Genomic DNA, 13,598 nt, shown 5'->3' with positions numbered 1-13,598 from the left:
TTGAGTATTTCCATTTGCCTCCATGTTATACTTCTACTCCACCACAGTTGAGAGGCAAATGTGGTACTTTTTACTCCAATACATTTATTTGATAACTCTAGGTACTTTGCAGGTTCTGATCAATAACACAAAATATAATCAATGAAAAAAATTGACTTTGAAATAATGTAGGTTAAGATAAGGCTTTATTGATCCCTGGGGGAAACTCACAAGCTACACAAAGGTACATATGGTTATTAAAATTAGCTCCACCTTTGCCGGCTGCAAAATTAAAGTGATGTAAACATTTATGCACCAATAATTATAATACAATAACATAATACAATGCATTATTATGTGATGTGTCTTTCTTTATAATTAGTACTTTTTTTCTTAGTACTTTAAGTATATTTTCATGGTTATACTTTTGTACATAAGTAACATTTTGAATGCAAGACTATTACTTGAAACAGAGTATTTCCACACCGTGGTACGAGTACTTTTCCTTGAGTAAAAGATCTGAGTACTTCTTCCACTCTGGCCAACGGTATAAATATGATTACACACGCCACCATACTTGCTCTTCCAGAAACCAGAACCCTTCTGCTTTTATGTTGAAATTTGAAACAGGCCTGAGCAGCCGAGGCAGGTGGACCGGCTGATCCTCCTTTTCGAGAAGACCTGAGATTAGACAAGCGAGTTCAGTGGCATGTCGCTGTCGTCAGTCTGTACAAAGCCTATTTGTCTGTTTATGATATTTTAAATTCCGTTTCTGACATGTAAAGCATCTGTCAAATCTAATAACACTCCAGACGACTGTCTGTGGCACTGGTTATCGACTTTCCACTGCCTTTACTGCACTTTAAAGAACTTTTTACCGCACAATAAAGTGAAGTAATGAGTCCTTTCCAGACATTTTCCCTTGATGACTCGTGCAACAGGATCGGGAGGGTTTCGATGCCCCGCCCAGGTAAATTGCACCTGTTGAAGCACTTGGAGCAGAGCAACACTGACGGACTGGAGGCGGTGGCAGCAGCAGCAGCATGGGAGGTAAGACCCATTCACTTCTGATACTTAGGCCATAAGATGACACCTTTTTTAGTAACAGATAATTAGACTTTTGAGGCTCTTTTCGACAAGCGAAGGTGGGAAAATTTTCCCACCTCTAACAAGGAATCACCGGAATATTCCTGTTGTTATTCCTGTGGGCATGAGACTGTGTATGTGGTGATCAGTAGTGAGTTTACAGTGTCCTTGTGATGTTTCACGGCTCCTATAATAATGGCTCTTTGATTTACTGTGGTACAATCTAATAGTCAATATTCACTCACGTCATATCTACTGCGTTTCTACTCTATTATCTACTGTAGTCACATTATTAGGTACACCCGTCCAGTCAACTGAAACTCAATACAACATCTCTGATTTAACATCTATCTATCTAAAAGTTGACTTTATGGAAGAATAGTTGGATTGGATTGTATTAGACAAGTGGTGGAGGAAGTAATTGGATCCTTTTTTTACTAAAGTAAAAGTAGCAATACCATAGTGTACAAATCCTCTGTTACAAGTAAAAGTTCTGCCTTGAAAATTCTACATAAGTAAAATTATTAATATCAAAATATCCTTAGTACCAAAAGAGAAGTACTTCTTATGCAGAATGGCCCACTTCAGATTGTAATAATTGATGCATTAATGTCCACATCACTTTGATACTGCAGCTGATAAAAGTGGGGCTAATTTTGATTCATTTATATACGGCTGGAACTTGTGAAATTTTCTTATCAATAAAGTCTTATCCTATAATAATACATCATAATTTATATAGTATAGTGTAGTGGAGTAAAAAATACAATATTTACCTCTGAATTGGTGAAGTGTAAATCAGAGGAAATGGTTTAAGTAAAGTACAGGTGTCAAGGATCAGTTTATCCCGTGTTAGTTTACTTTGTCATCATGTTTTTAAGGTTGTTCTTAACAACATTTTAATCATACACTAGATTCAAATGATCAGTGTTGCAGTTTATGTATACGTCAACACTTTAAGTCCTTCTATGTAGCATTCATAAGCAGAATACAAACAGCAAATAAATGGTTTATAACACGCTATAATCTTGATGTAAGCACCTATAAGGACCTTTTAAGTGTTTATCAATGTACAGTATTTGTCAACAATTATAACTTATTATAACTCCTATAAAGACACATTTTATATTATTACAAACGTGTTTTACTATATTGTCCTTCATTATCTCTTTAGACACCAGCTTCCACTTAAGGGTATCCACAGGAAGAGATATAGTTGTTGACAAATACATTAATATCTGCTAACTGTTACATTATAGTGTGTAGCCATTTATACTTTTCTCACAGTACATTTAAACATCTATTTAAAAGACTATCGCAAGGTTCTGTGACAGGGAGCAAATCCACAGGTGTACTCTGGGTTATTGATCAATGAGAGGGCAACGGCTATTGTTTCCCATCTCTGTCTGACAGTTGTCTACTCCGGTGAAAAGATTCCAGGAGTTTTCTCCTACGAGAGTTCAGAAGTCGACTGGTGTGAAGACAACTACAAACACTCTGAACATGTGGTGGAGTACTTCAACACTGTAAGTTCAGTACACTGCAGCATATATGTCAATACAAACATTTATTTATAAATATTTATTATTGTTTGCTAGTTGTTTGTTTGTCAAAATTTTCCCTTTGGTTGATGATCTATGTTTTCCCTGCAGATGAGCAGCTTTATTTTCTTCATTATATCTCCCGTCATGCTCTACCTTCTCCACCCTTATGCCAAAGAGAGGAGCCTGGCAATCCATACGGTGTGGACCATGATGATGTTTGTAGGTCAGTCGCTCTTTCTCTCCTTCTTTGTATATATCATTTTGGTCTGCATCTGTCTTACCTTTTCAGATATATGGACACCTGTCATTTTGACACTTAAAGCTCAAGAAAAGTCTGTTTTGTTTGCATTAGCGTATGAACGTGAGTCAGCAAGCCTGTTAGAGACATGAGTCATTGTTCTTGTGAATTGTTGGTTGAGTTATGATTTGACATGTGCATAAATCAGTCTTTGTCAGTGTTCATTTCAGGCATTATATTATGGACACACAGATGAAACATTCTTACATACATTACCTGCCAAGTAAACAAGTGAAGTGGTCCCAAAATGGACCCCTTGGGCACGCCAGCATTGTGGTGTAAAGTAGAAGATCTGTCGTAGGCCATAGAAATTGGACTTTTAAAAAAAAAAAAAAAGGAAATCAGCCATGAAAGTGGGTCATGAGACAAACCGAACTGATTCTTTTATGGTTCACAGCAGTGGTTCCCAACCTTTTGGGAATAAGTTTCTTAATCAATGACTAGAAAAATCAACTGAAAATGAAACTGCAATTGTTTTGATGATCAACTAATCGTTTAAGAAATTTTTCAAGCAGAAATGGCTTGGCTCAAATGTGATTATTTTCTGACTTTCCTACAGTTCTACGATTGTAAGCTGAAAAGCTTTGGATTTCAAACGCCTGGTTGAACAAAACAAAACATTTGATGGGCTTGAGACAGACATTTTCACAAGTTGCTAACATTTTATAGTATCAGCTGTTAACTGAGAAAATAATTAGTAAATAATAGATAAAAGTTAGAAAGTTAGAGTACAGTTAGTTGCAATGCTACTTGCAACCTCTTGTCACCTGTTGCAAACATCTACCGATTGAGGAATTTTCCTCGCTTTATGTGAATGTGTATGTCCTAACCCCCAGACTGAAAAGCAGAAGGTGGATGTAAAAATTGAACCAACAATGAACACCCTGTCAGTTTAAACTTTACATTCCCAATATGGCTCCCTGTCTCCCTTAGTCGTTTTTCTTGAGCTCTTATGTGTTTGTGTTTCCGTAATAGCATGAAAAGGAAATTGTATTCTCTTCTTACAGGGCTCTTCTCAGCGTACTTCCACATGACTCTTAGTTTCGTTGGACAGATGTTGGATGAGCTGTCAATCTTGTGGGTGTTGGCTGTGGGATATGCCGTCTGGTTCCCCCGCAAACTGTTCCCTTCTTTTATAAAAGACAGGTAAGATTATCTTGTAACAGTCAACCCAACAACGGATGACTGATTTATGTTTCCATAAGTTGGTCCAAGGTTTTTGTTTCTGTCTTTATTCAGCAAACGGTAATACATATATCCATGTGTCAATAAGGACTCACACACAGCTCAATAATCTTTTAATAAGATAAATTAAAGAAAACAAAAACAATGACAGAGTGTTTCCAAAGCACGACACTCTAAAACATAACCTGTGCTGGCTGAGGAGCCCGGCTGACAGGCCGAAAAAATAGTCATTAGCACAAAGACATAATATGGTCCCACTGTCTTCACCTGAACGTGACAGATAGGGGTTCTCACTATTGTAAAAAAGTGGAGCTCCACCCAACCTGTTTAAATATTTAACCATATTGTGGGGGAAAGATTAATGATATTTTGATTCACTCTCACCGCTCATACAGAGTCGTTTTCAGAGAAAAAGCCCTAAACACCTACTGCACACTACCTGCTCAGCACCAAGTAACAGACAGACACATTTAACAACTAGCTGGTGAAAATAGTTGAGCATTTAGAAGCTAAAGAGCCAGATATTTCCCTCAGGAATTGGTAGAGACCAAAAACATAGCTATAAGAGATTGAATATTGAGCTTACATTTCTCAGGTGGCCAGAAACATGACTGCAAATGATTGATAATGCTGCTCTGTAACTGCTGGATGTGTAAATAACAAGCTATTTGCTAAAGAGTTCGGCATTTCAACTTAAATGGTAATGATATGTCAGTGCTTTGGATGAGCAAGACAGCCTCTCTTCATCTCAAACGTGAACTAAATACTGAAGTTCAGACACATTTTGCATCTTTTCAAACTGAGTGTCTCACTCTTATATTGGAGGTAATGGGGCTTTTACTTGTCTCATAATCCGTCCATGCACCTCAACCTTTGCCTCACATCTTCTTTATTCTGTCTCCCTCTGTTCCACCACAGGTCCACATTTTCAAGGCTCGTCCTGGGGATTACTATCATCACCTCACTGTCATCATTTGTCAAACCTACAGCCAATGCCTATGCTTTAAACTGCTTTGGCCTCCATCTGCTTTACAGTCTGGCAGTCGAGATGAGATGGTACGAAAACTGTGGCCTTTTGGGTATTTGTATCTGTATTTAGAACAGTTTTGATTTGTTGTAATAACCAAATTTCTCTCTTTCTCAGCTGCACTGACCAGAAGGTTCTGCGACTGGCCAAGCTGTCGGTGGCTCTGTGGGTGCTCGCCATCTCATGCTGGATTAGTGACCGTTTTGGCTGCAGTGTCTGGCAGCGGCTAAACTTCTGTTACCTGCATGGTATCTGGTAATTTCTGGTTTAGTTGTGTCCTTTTCCTTTCCTATGCGTTGCGTTGCTTTGCTTTCTTTTCATGTCCTGTCCTTTCATTTCATTTCACTCCTATCTTTCTACTACTTTATAAATTACATTTATTTACTGATTTGCAACAATGAAACATAACACCACCTGAATTATGTTTCTTATCAACATAATCAGGAAATTTTTTTACTGAACATTTCCGTTTACTGATAAGATTTCTCTTGCTATTCGATATCAGGTCATAGAAACAGTTAGGGAAAGATTGTGGTCTAGGTTAAATGTTGAAAAAGCCAACAGTGAAATGAAGCTTGACTAAGGATGTGTTTACTGTATTAAGATATAATCAAAACCACAATCTTTCACTAACCTTGACCGAAGTGCTTTTGCGTCCTAAACCTAATCACACATTGGACTCAAACCACAGCGTCTCCACTGTCGAAGCCCTGCACTTTGCACGCCCACCAGCCATCTCAACCATAAGTACTACCTGTTAACATAATCTATACAGCAAATTACATTTTATGCAAAATATATTTGGCAAAACAAATTAGTATATACAGTATACAAATAATTTTTAGGAGACAGGGCTGTTTCTTTCAAAGACATGCTTATGTATATTGATTGTCATTTTATTTATCCTCCAGGCACATTCTCATTGTGATAGCAGTGGCTTATGGCAGCACCCTGATAGCCTTCCTGGACGCCAACTATGAGATACCGTATTCACTGCCTGGACTGCAGTACTGGCCATGTGATAAATGGGCTGTTGGATTACCTCACATTGTCCTGAAGGGTACAATCAAAACACGGAAACGGTGCTAGCAAGGTCATGTTTAACTTCGGCCGAATATTTATGTTATTGCACTCCATTAGTACTGTAGTCCATTAATGGCAAGCCACCAAAATGATCTCATTAGCACCAGCTGCTTATCTTAAGGACACAATATGTGATTAAAGACACAATCTGTGACAGTGAAATGTTTGTCCCTGCTTCCAAAATTCAAAACACAGGAATTTAATGTCACTCCCAAACTGGTTGGCATGTATTTTAATCCACATGCTAACACCAAACAACAACTAAATATAAGTTATCCTTGTTTTCTGATCCTGTAAAAGGATCGTTTACATCATGGATGGATTACCAGATGGATTTACAACAGTTCCATCTTTAGTTCACATACATGAAATAATTATTATCATCTACAGATCAAATTTAAAAACTCTAAGTAAATATAGAGGTTAATTATACGGTCACACTGGTGACATTTTAATTTTTATCATATAGAGTCATATTTCCAACACAGTAGCAAATGGAGAATTACGATTGGAATAATATTACTGTAATTCAAACCTGTGCTCTTAGTCTCTCTTTTCAAATCATGCTTGTATTTTCAGAAACCTTTTTAGGAAAATCCCAAATAGTGAGGCTGAGGGCAGCAGTTGACTTAAAAGACTGAGCTTGAACTTCTACATAGGTGTGCGAAATGAGGTGTGGTTTCATTGAGTTTTTTCAGGTTTTAAGACTGTCAAACATTATGCAAGTCATAATAAGAGTTTGTCTTTGATATTAAAATATATGAATTTTTTATATGTAAATCAATTGCTGTTATTTATTTTCAAGATATGAATGCACACTTGATTCTGCACGTGACAAATTTTATTGATGTACTGTATGTTTTCTTATGATGAAACTATTGTATTGCTAAGAAACAATAATTGCTGTCATTCTTCAGTGCAAGAGTTTCTTCACTAAAGTGGAATGTGTTTACAGGGAGTTTTAAAATACATTAACATGAAATGGTTTTACAGTCACACATTTCGTATCATAATATTTCAGTAACACCTATTTGTCAATATTAAATAATTTGTTGTCATCTTTCTCCATAAAAACAGTTTAATCTCATTCAGGACCTCAGAAATATGACTCTAATGTGCATTTGTATGACTGACCATTCCATAACAATCACAGGCAGATCTGTTTCTTTTGTATGGATGACCCAGATTCACCAAAATAACATTTTTGTTGAATTTGGGTATTTTTGAGAATATTCAGGTACACTGTGCCTCCATTCACATGATCTTTCCCGAAGGATACGATAAATAAAACAATAGATCCATTACACAAAGAAATGCAAAGGCTTTATCTGTACTTGAGTGTTCAACAGTGACCTCCTGTGGGTGATGATATACTCAAAAGCAACCAGTCCTTATATATGAATTACTAAGAGCCAGGTAACAAATAAAACTGAATGTTTTGGCACTAATTTCAAATGGTATAATGTCAGGATCAATTATCTGTAACTTTTCAATGTCCTGTCTGGAAGTAATAGTTTAAAAGAAAACTGTTGGTCTCTGTGTCTAGATTAGTGATTCCCAACCTGGGGGTCGGGACCCCTCAAGGTCTCAGGTGAAAAATCTGAGGACTCAGCAGATAATTTTTAGTCATGCTAGCAGCAAGGCTCTACGGATGGCAATGTCAGTCGTTCAGCCCATCACTTTGGTCCAGACTGAAATATCTCAGCTACTGGATAAATTGCCATGAAATTTTGTTCAGACATTCATGGTGCACAGAGGACGAATCCTACTGACTTTTCATCTGCTGCCCTCAGTCTCTCAAAGTAGGCAATTCAGTAGTTAAGATATATGTTTATTAAATATTTCACTCATCCTGTGAAATATATCAACATCTACCAGACGGCCTGGAACTAAATCTTGTACAGACATTCATGGTCCTCAGACAATAAATCCAAATGACTTTGGTGATTCCCTGACTTTTCCTTCAGCACTGCAAAGTGGTTGACATTTGTTAACAATTGGTGTCCACACTAAGGACATAACCTGTAACAAGGGGTCAGAAGAAGACGTTTCCTAATTAAGAGAGTCACAAGTCAAAAAGGTTGGGAATCACTGCTGTAGATTTATTCATTCATTCAGAGAAATATTTTTTGATAACATCTACTATCAGTTATAATAAAGTTAGTTTTGTTATCCTGTAAAAATGATGATGATTGTGAAGTACCTTAATATTTACTGAACATTCTTCTTCGGTTTACATTTTTATAAATCGCGCTTTTTGACACATTTTAAAACACATTTGTTATTAACTGTAATAAAACTGTATATTTTGTGTGTGAAACCTGTGGAACACTTCTTCATCTTTTATATCTGCCACTCCGCACACATTTAAAGATTGATGTCTCAAAATAAGTCAAACACCCTCCTGTTTGACAGCCAGGTTGGACTTCTTTTACTCAGATTTGACTGAGAGGCAGACTGGATTAATGCTGGCCTAAAGTGACCATCTGAATACTTTCTACTTGTATTTTCATGAGTTTAATACTTACTGCCTCCGGGAAATCGCTTTATGCTCACACTCTAAAGTCTGACACTGAGAAAAGCCTTTGCGTTCTCCTGCCTACTCAGCTTTTATGTTACCAAACGAACTGTCAGCCAAATAAATTAAAGGTGCTATATGTAAGTTTTTACTATCGCTACATAGCCAACCTTAACATTAACAGCTGTTTACTTACCAGTCTAGGCCAAATTAGTTCAACATCAAACTTCATTCCTTTACTCACCAAGAGTTTACACCAGCAGTAGAAAGCAATGCCAATCTTAACTGTTGTTTTGCTTCTTTTTCTATCACCTCTTTTCTTCTACTGAAGTTAGCATGATGACCAGCTAGCAATGGACCAACCATCTCGTAATACCACTTTGCGAGTTAGTCACTGTAGCATCCAGTCTGCCTTCAGTCCAAAGTGAGAGGAGAATTAGCACTACTCAGAGGGTGTATTCTAACCTGTTGTGTTGCACACGCAAAAATGGCTAACGCTCTTGGTAAGTAAATGGCTGATAATGCTAACTTTGGCTATGTAGCGATAGCAAAAACCTACATATAGCACCTTTAAAGCATTACAATCTTAAATAGTGTTACAAATAAACCTGAGTACTATTTGACAAAGTTTAGCTTTAAGCAGTGCAGTAGTGACTGACTGATACATGTTTTCCCCTTGGGGTTTGCCGCAGCTGTGTGCGCTCACTGCTGAGACGGTTTAGTATCGGTACTACAAAACCCATATAAACCTGTATACTTGACCTGACTGCTGCTGATACCAGCTCTCGTACAGACTTGCAGTTCTTCATACTGCCGAAGAACACCAATGAATGCCGAAGAGACCGGTTGGGAGCTTTGTGGCTCACCGGATTCGTTCATGTGCCAAAGTTAGACAGTAGACTTAATGTTTGCTAGCCTGTTGGCCTGCGGATACTACTATTGATTCCTGCTGCATTTGGACTTTGGAGATACTCACTGCTGTAGTTTGGTTATGTTACACAACCTTTTGTACCTATTAGTGTTAATAATTGTTTTAAATTTTGATTTAACTACTTTTGTCATCTCCAAGTTATTTCTTAAATCTGCTACTGTCATAATACAGCATACATACAAGATGGAAGATTTTCGGTTACTAACTGTAAAAATAATACATGTGGATTCATCACAATTATCACAGTAAGTTAAATAAAAACACTGTCATAAGTTATCAGCTTTATTTAGCCTGTCTTACTTCTACTGGACCGGCATATCATCTTAGCGTGCCCTGCACTCTTGTAGCCTAAAAGATGCAAAACACCAAATACTGGGAAACTTGAAATACTCAATACATTTAGAGATTTGCACCCAGTATGTAATGAGAAACACGTGAAAACATCCTGGCACTACGTTGGATCAGTTTGAGTGGAAGGAGAAGAAGGGGAGGCACAAGGCCAGTGAGAGAGTGGTGACCTCCTGTCCCAGAGCTGAGGCCCGATAATTACATCAAAGTCTGAGCACAGCAGAGACTTGACTGCAATGGTCCCTCACTCCCTAACTCTGTATAAAAGGGATGTCTTAAACTAATAAAATGCTTTAATATGACAACCTGTGGAGTTACAAATAACAATACATTTATCAAGATATACACGTGTTAACTAGGACTTTAAGTAAATGATGCAGATAATAAATGTTGCTGTCACAAACTTGTTTATATATATATTAGGATATAGGGCCTACTCTATGGCAGTATTGGAATTGCGACATTTACTGTATATATACACCATTCAGCCAAACATTAAAACGGGTAACGTTTATGATCGTTGTATATATATATATATATATATATATATATATATATATATATACACACACACACACACACACACACACACACACACACACATACATATACTGTATATATAGTGCATAAGATTAAATATTACATGTGGTGATCTGATGACCTGCCATGGACTGCAGATGAAAATTAGCTTTAAGCAACCTCTGGTACAATACATCAAAGGGTAATATTAATGTTAAATATTGTACATGGTCCCTTACAATTTAAATGAATAATAAAATAAAATTAATAATAATAAATAAACCAAGATAGAGGATTTAATGCCTTCTTCCGTTACTATACAATAGAATAAGCTGGTCGTATCATCATCATGACCTATCATATATTGTTGGTAAAGAGAACGAAAACAGTTATATTTTTGCATGTTTTATCACATATATTTACATTCAAAACTTTGCTTTACTAGTTTGTTATGGTTTTGTAAGCAGTGGCTGGAGATTAAATGAAAGCCTCATATATTATTCTGAGAATTGAAATTGTGAATTTCAACATAGTGACACACTTTGTGTAAATATAAGAATGTGATATAAATTTATTTAAGTATTAATAATAAAACCCTCTTTGTTATCATTATTTAATTGACAAGGTGAAATGGATGGACAATGTCTAGGTATTGAGAGCTGACTGTATCAAGGACAGTAATGCAGAAAGACAACAACAAAATGGAGGCGGCTGAGTCTGCGCCAAGGCCCAGGTCAGACTGTCCAATGCCCCCACCAAATAAGATCAAGACCCCTCATGTGTCAGAGATTGGTCAGCATGCCAACACAAAACTCTTGTTATGATCCACTAGGTCATGTCAGTGACACTCTCAGCCTCACCAATTTTTTGGTTTAGTTAACAGAAACAGAAACAGTGTTACAACTTCTTTTGATAATACGGTGATGATAATAATAATAATAATAATAATAATAATAATAATAATAATAATAATAATAATATGTCATAGTAATGTATTAGATGTTAAAATCTAGAACTGGTATTGGCTGGAATGCCCTGTTACTCAGACAAAGATTTATTTTGCTGTTTTTCTATTGTATTTAATTTTTTTTAATCACAAATTAGTTTCCCATTGAGAAATTAGTTTTATGCTTGTTAATCTGGGTTAAATTCATCCTGACAAAAGCAGTAAACAATTTAACTACAGCACGCACTAAAATGTATAGGCCAGATTTTGGATCTGGGGATGAGATAGTTGTGTCTCGAAAGGATGATAGGTGATGACAGTGCCTGTTTGCATCTAAATGTTTTCTCTCTTCAGGAACCCAGCGAAGAAGGAAGCGGTGGAAGCAGCCAAGCTGCACAAACTGACCATGGAGCACCATGAACAGTTTCAAAAAGACTCTAAAACCCAATCTACTTTGAAAGGGGACAACAGCAGATAGCCTATGCAAATAGACGTGTACCTACCCACAAATGCCAAGATGTTCTCTACATGTAAATGTTCAGCAGTGACCTCATGTGGGCTGATGAGATTTTTTTCAGCACTTTTCAGAATGTAATGTTTAAATAATAAACTGAAATTCCAGCTATCAGGTAGAACTAGAATCTAAAATTCTGAAAAAAAATGTATGTGTGCCTGCAGGCAGCCACCCACTGACTTTTTCCAATGTGGCCATAGAAAGCACTGTCTCTTGTTTGCCACAGCTTTCCGTTGGGAGGTCAGGATCCATGATTCATGATATATTGCAAATAACAAACATGTTTGACTCACTTCAGACACAGTTGTGTAGCAGGATGGAGAAAACATATGACTATATCCCACCCTGGACTGACATAAACCACCAGTTGTGTCTGTAAATGTACGTGATAAAGTTAGAATTTATTCAAATGATATCAAAAAGATGCACTTTACGGTATAAAAGGTTTATGCCAATGAAGTTCAAAGTCTTTATTCTCTTTAACATGTAGTTATGATGTTATTAGGTGAAATCATGATAAAGTTATGGGGCCTCAAAGAGAAGTAAGGGTTTCAAAGATTTTCCAGATTGCTACCAAATGTACTTCAGCCACCCCACCATTACCCATTTATTTATTCAGAAATATTTTTTGCCCGAATCGTTTATTAAGTGTTTGTTATGGGTTATTATATTATTTATTTATTTATTTTTAGTTTCGTTATCATGTAAAAATGATGAAAATTATGAAGTACCTTAATATCTACTGAACATTCTTCATTGGTTTACATTTTTATAAATCGCACTTGTTGACACATTTTAAAACACATTTGCTATTAATTGTAATAAAACTATATGTTTTGTGTGTGAAACCTGTGGAACACATCTTCATGTTGTATATCTGTCTCTCCCTACATATTGAAAAGGAGGATTTAAAGGTTGATGTCTCAACACAAGTCGGACTCAGATTCGACAGGGAGAGTGGTTCAGTTTGAGTGGCAGGAGAAAAAGGGGAGGCACCAGGCCAGTGAGATAGTGGTGACCTCCTGTCCCTGAGCTGAGGCCCGATAATCTCACATCAAAGTCTGAGCACAGCAGAGACTTGACTGCAATGGTCCTTCAGGCCCTGACTCTGTAAAAAACTGAGGACATACTGCTTTTTTTCCAGATGAAACAATTGAAATGGAACCAGTGCACTGGGCCATTTGAGACAGAGGCTCTATAAGCTCATTACGACTACCTGTTGAGTTAGGGGTAATAATACATTTATCCAGATATACTCAAGTTTACAAATCCTTTATCTCTGTGATACAGCTAAATGCATGGTGCAATCATGCATAACTTCTTTATGAAACACTTTAGATTTTCTGTTGATTGATGTGTTAAAAAATTAACACCGGGATACAAAGGAATAAGCTTCTCGTGCAGGCTATGTCCATGAGTTGTTAGCAGTTCTACAATAGAGTGATTTCCTCTGTAAACTTCTCTCTTCTCTTCATTAAAATTATTGTTTTCGGCCCACAGCTTTAAAATTATATAATATTTCATGAAAAATGTAAGATTAGAGAGAAGTCCTAAAACTGAAAACAGATTTGTGTCACCTCAGGTTTATCTGGTGACCCTTTGGAGGTACCTGACCTGTAG

At 36.8% G+C, this 13,598-nt stretch overlaps 1 protein-coding gene across 1 annotated transcript; it reads left to right on the top strand.

Annotated features, from left to right (window-relative positions):
• Positions 1 to 936: 936 nt before the first annotated feature.
• acer1 (alkaline ceramidase 1) lies at positions 937 to 6,208 on the top strand. Its single transcript, XM_040128517.1, has 7 exons — positions 937 to 1,029; positions 2,400 to 2,591; positions 2,718 to 2,832; positions 3,915 to 4,053; positions 5,011 to 5,148; positions 5,237 to 5,374; positions 6,031 to 6,208. The coding sequence occupies exons 1-7, from the start codon at positions 937 to 939 to the stop codon at positions 6,206 to 6,208; spliced, it is 993 nt and encodes a 330-aa protein (XP_039984451.1).
• The last annotated feature ends 7,390 nt before the right edge of the window (positions 6,209 to 13,598 follow it).

Source organism: Xiphias gladius, chromosome 6 (genome assembly GCF_016859285.1).
Source record: "Xiphias gladius isolate SHS-SW01 ecotype Sanya breed wild chromosome 6, ASM1685928v1, whole genome shotgun sequence".
Taxonomy (NCBI): Eukaryota; Metazoa; Chordata; class Actinopteri; order Istiophoriformes; family Xiphiidae; genus Xiphias; species Xiphias gladius.
Note: the sequence above shows the minus strand (reverse complement) of the source record. Positions and strands in the feature narration are given on the sequence as shown.

Bases quoted from the DNA above. Each gene is read 5' to 3' on its own strand.
- acer1 (XM_040128517.1), top strand. From the start codon at position 937: ATGCCCCGCCCAGGTAAATTGCACCTGTTGAAGCACTTGGAGCAGAGC. The intron at 2,592-2,717 runs GTAAGTTCAGTA...TTTTCCCTGCAG, and splicing joins TGGTGGAGTACTTCAACACT to ATGAGCAGCTTTATTTTCTT. The intron at 5,149-5,236 runs GTACGAAAACTG...TCTCTTTCTCAG, and splicing joins CTGGCAGTCGAGATGAGATG to CTGCACTGACCAGAAGGTTC.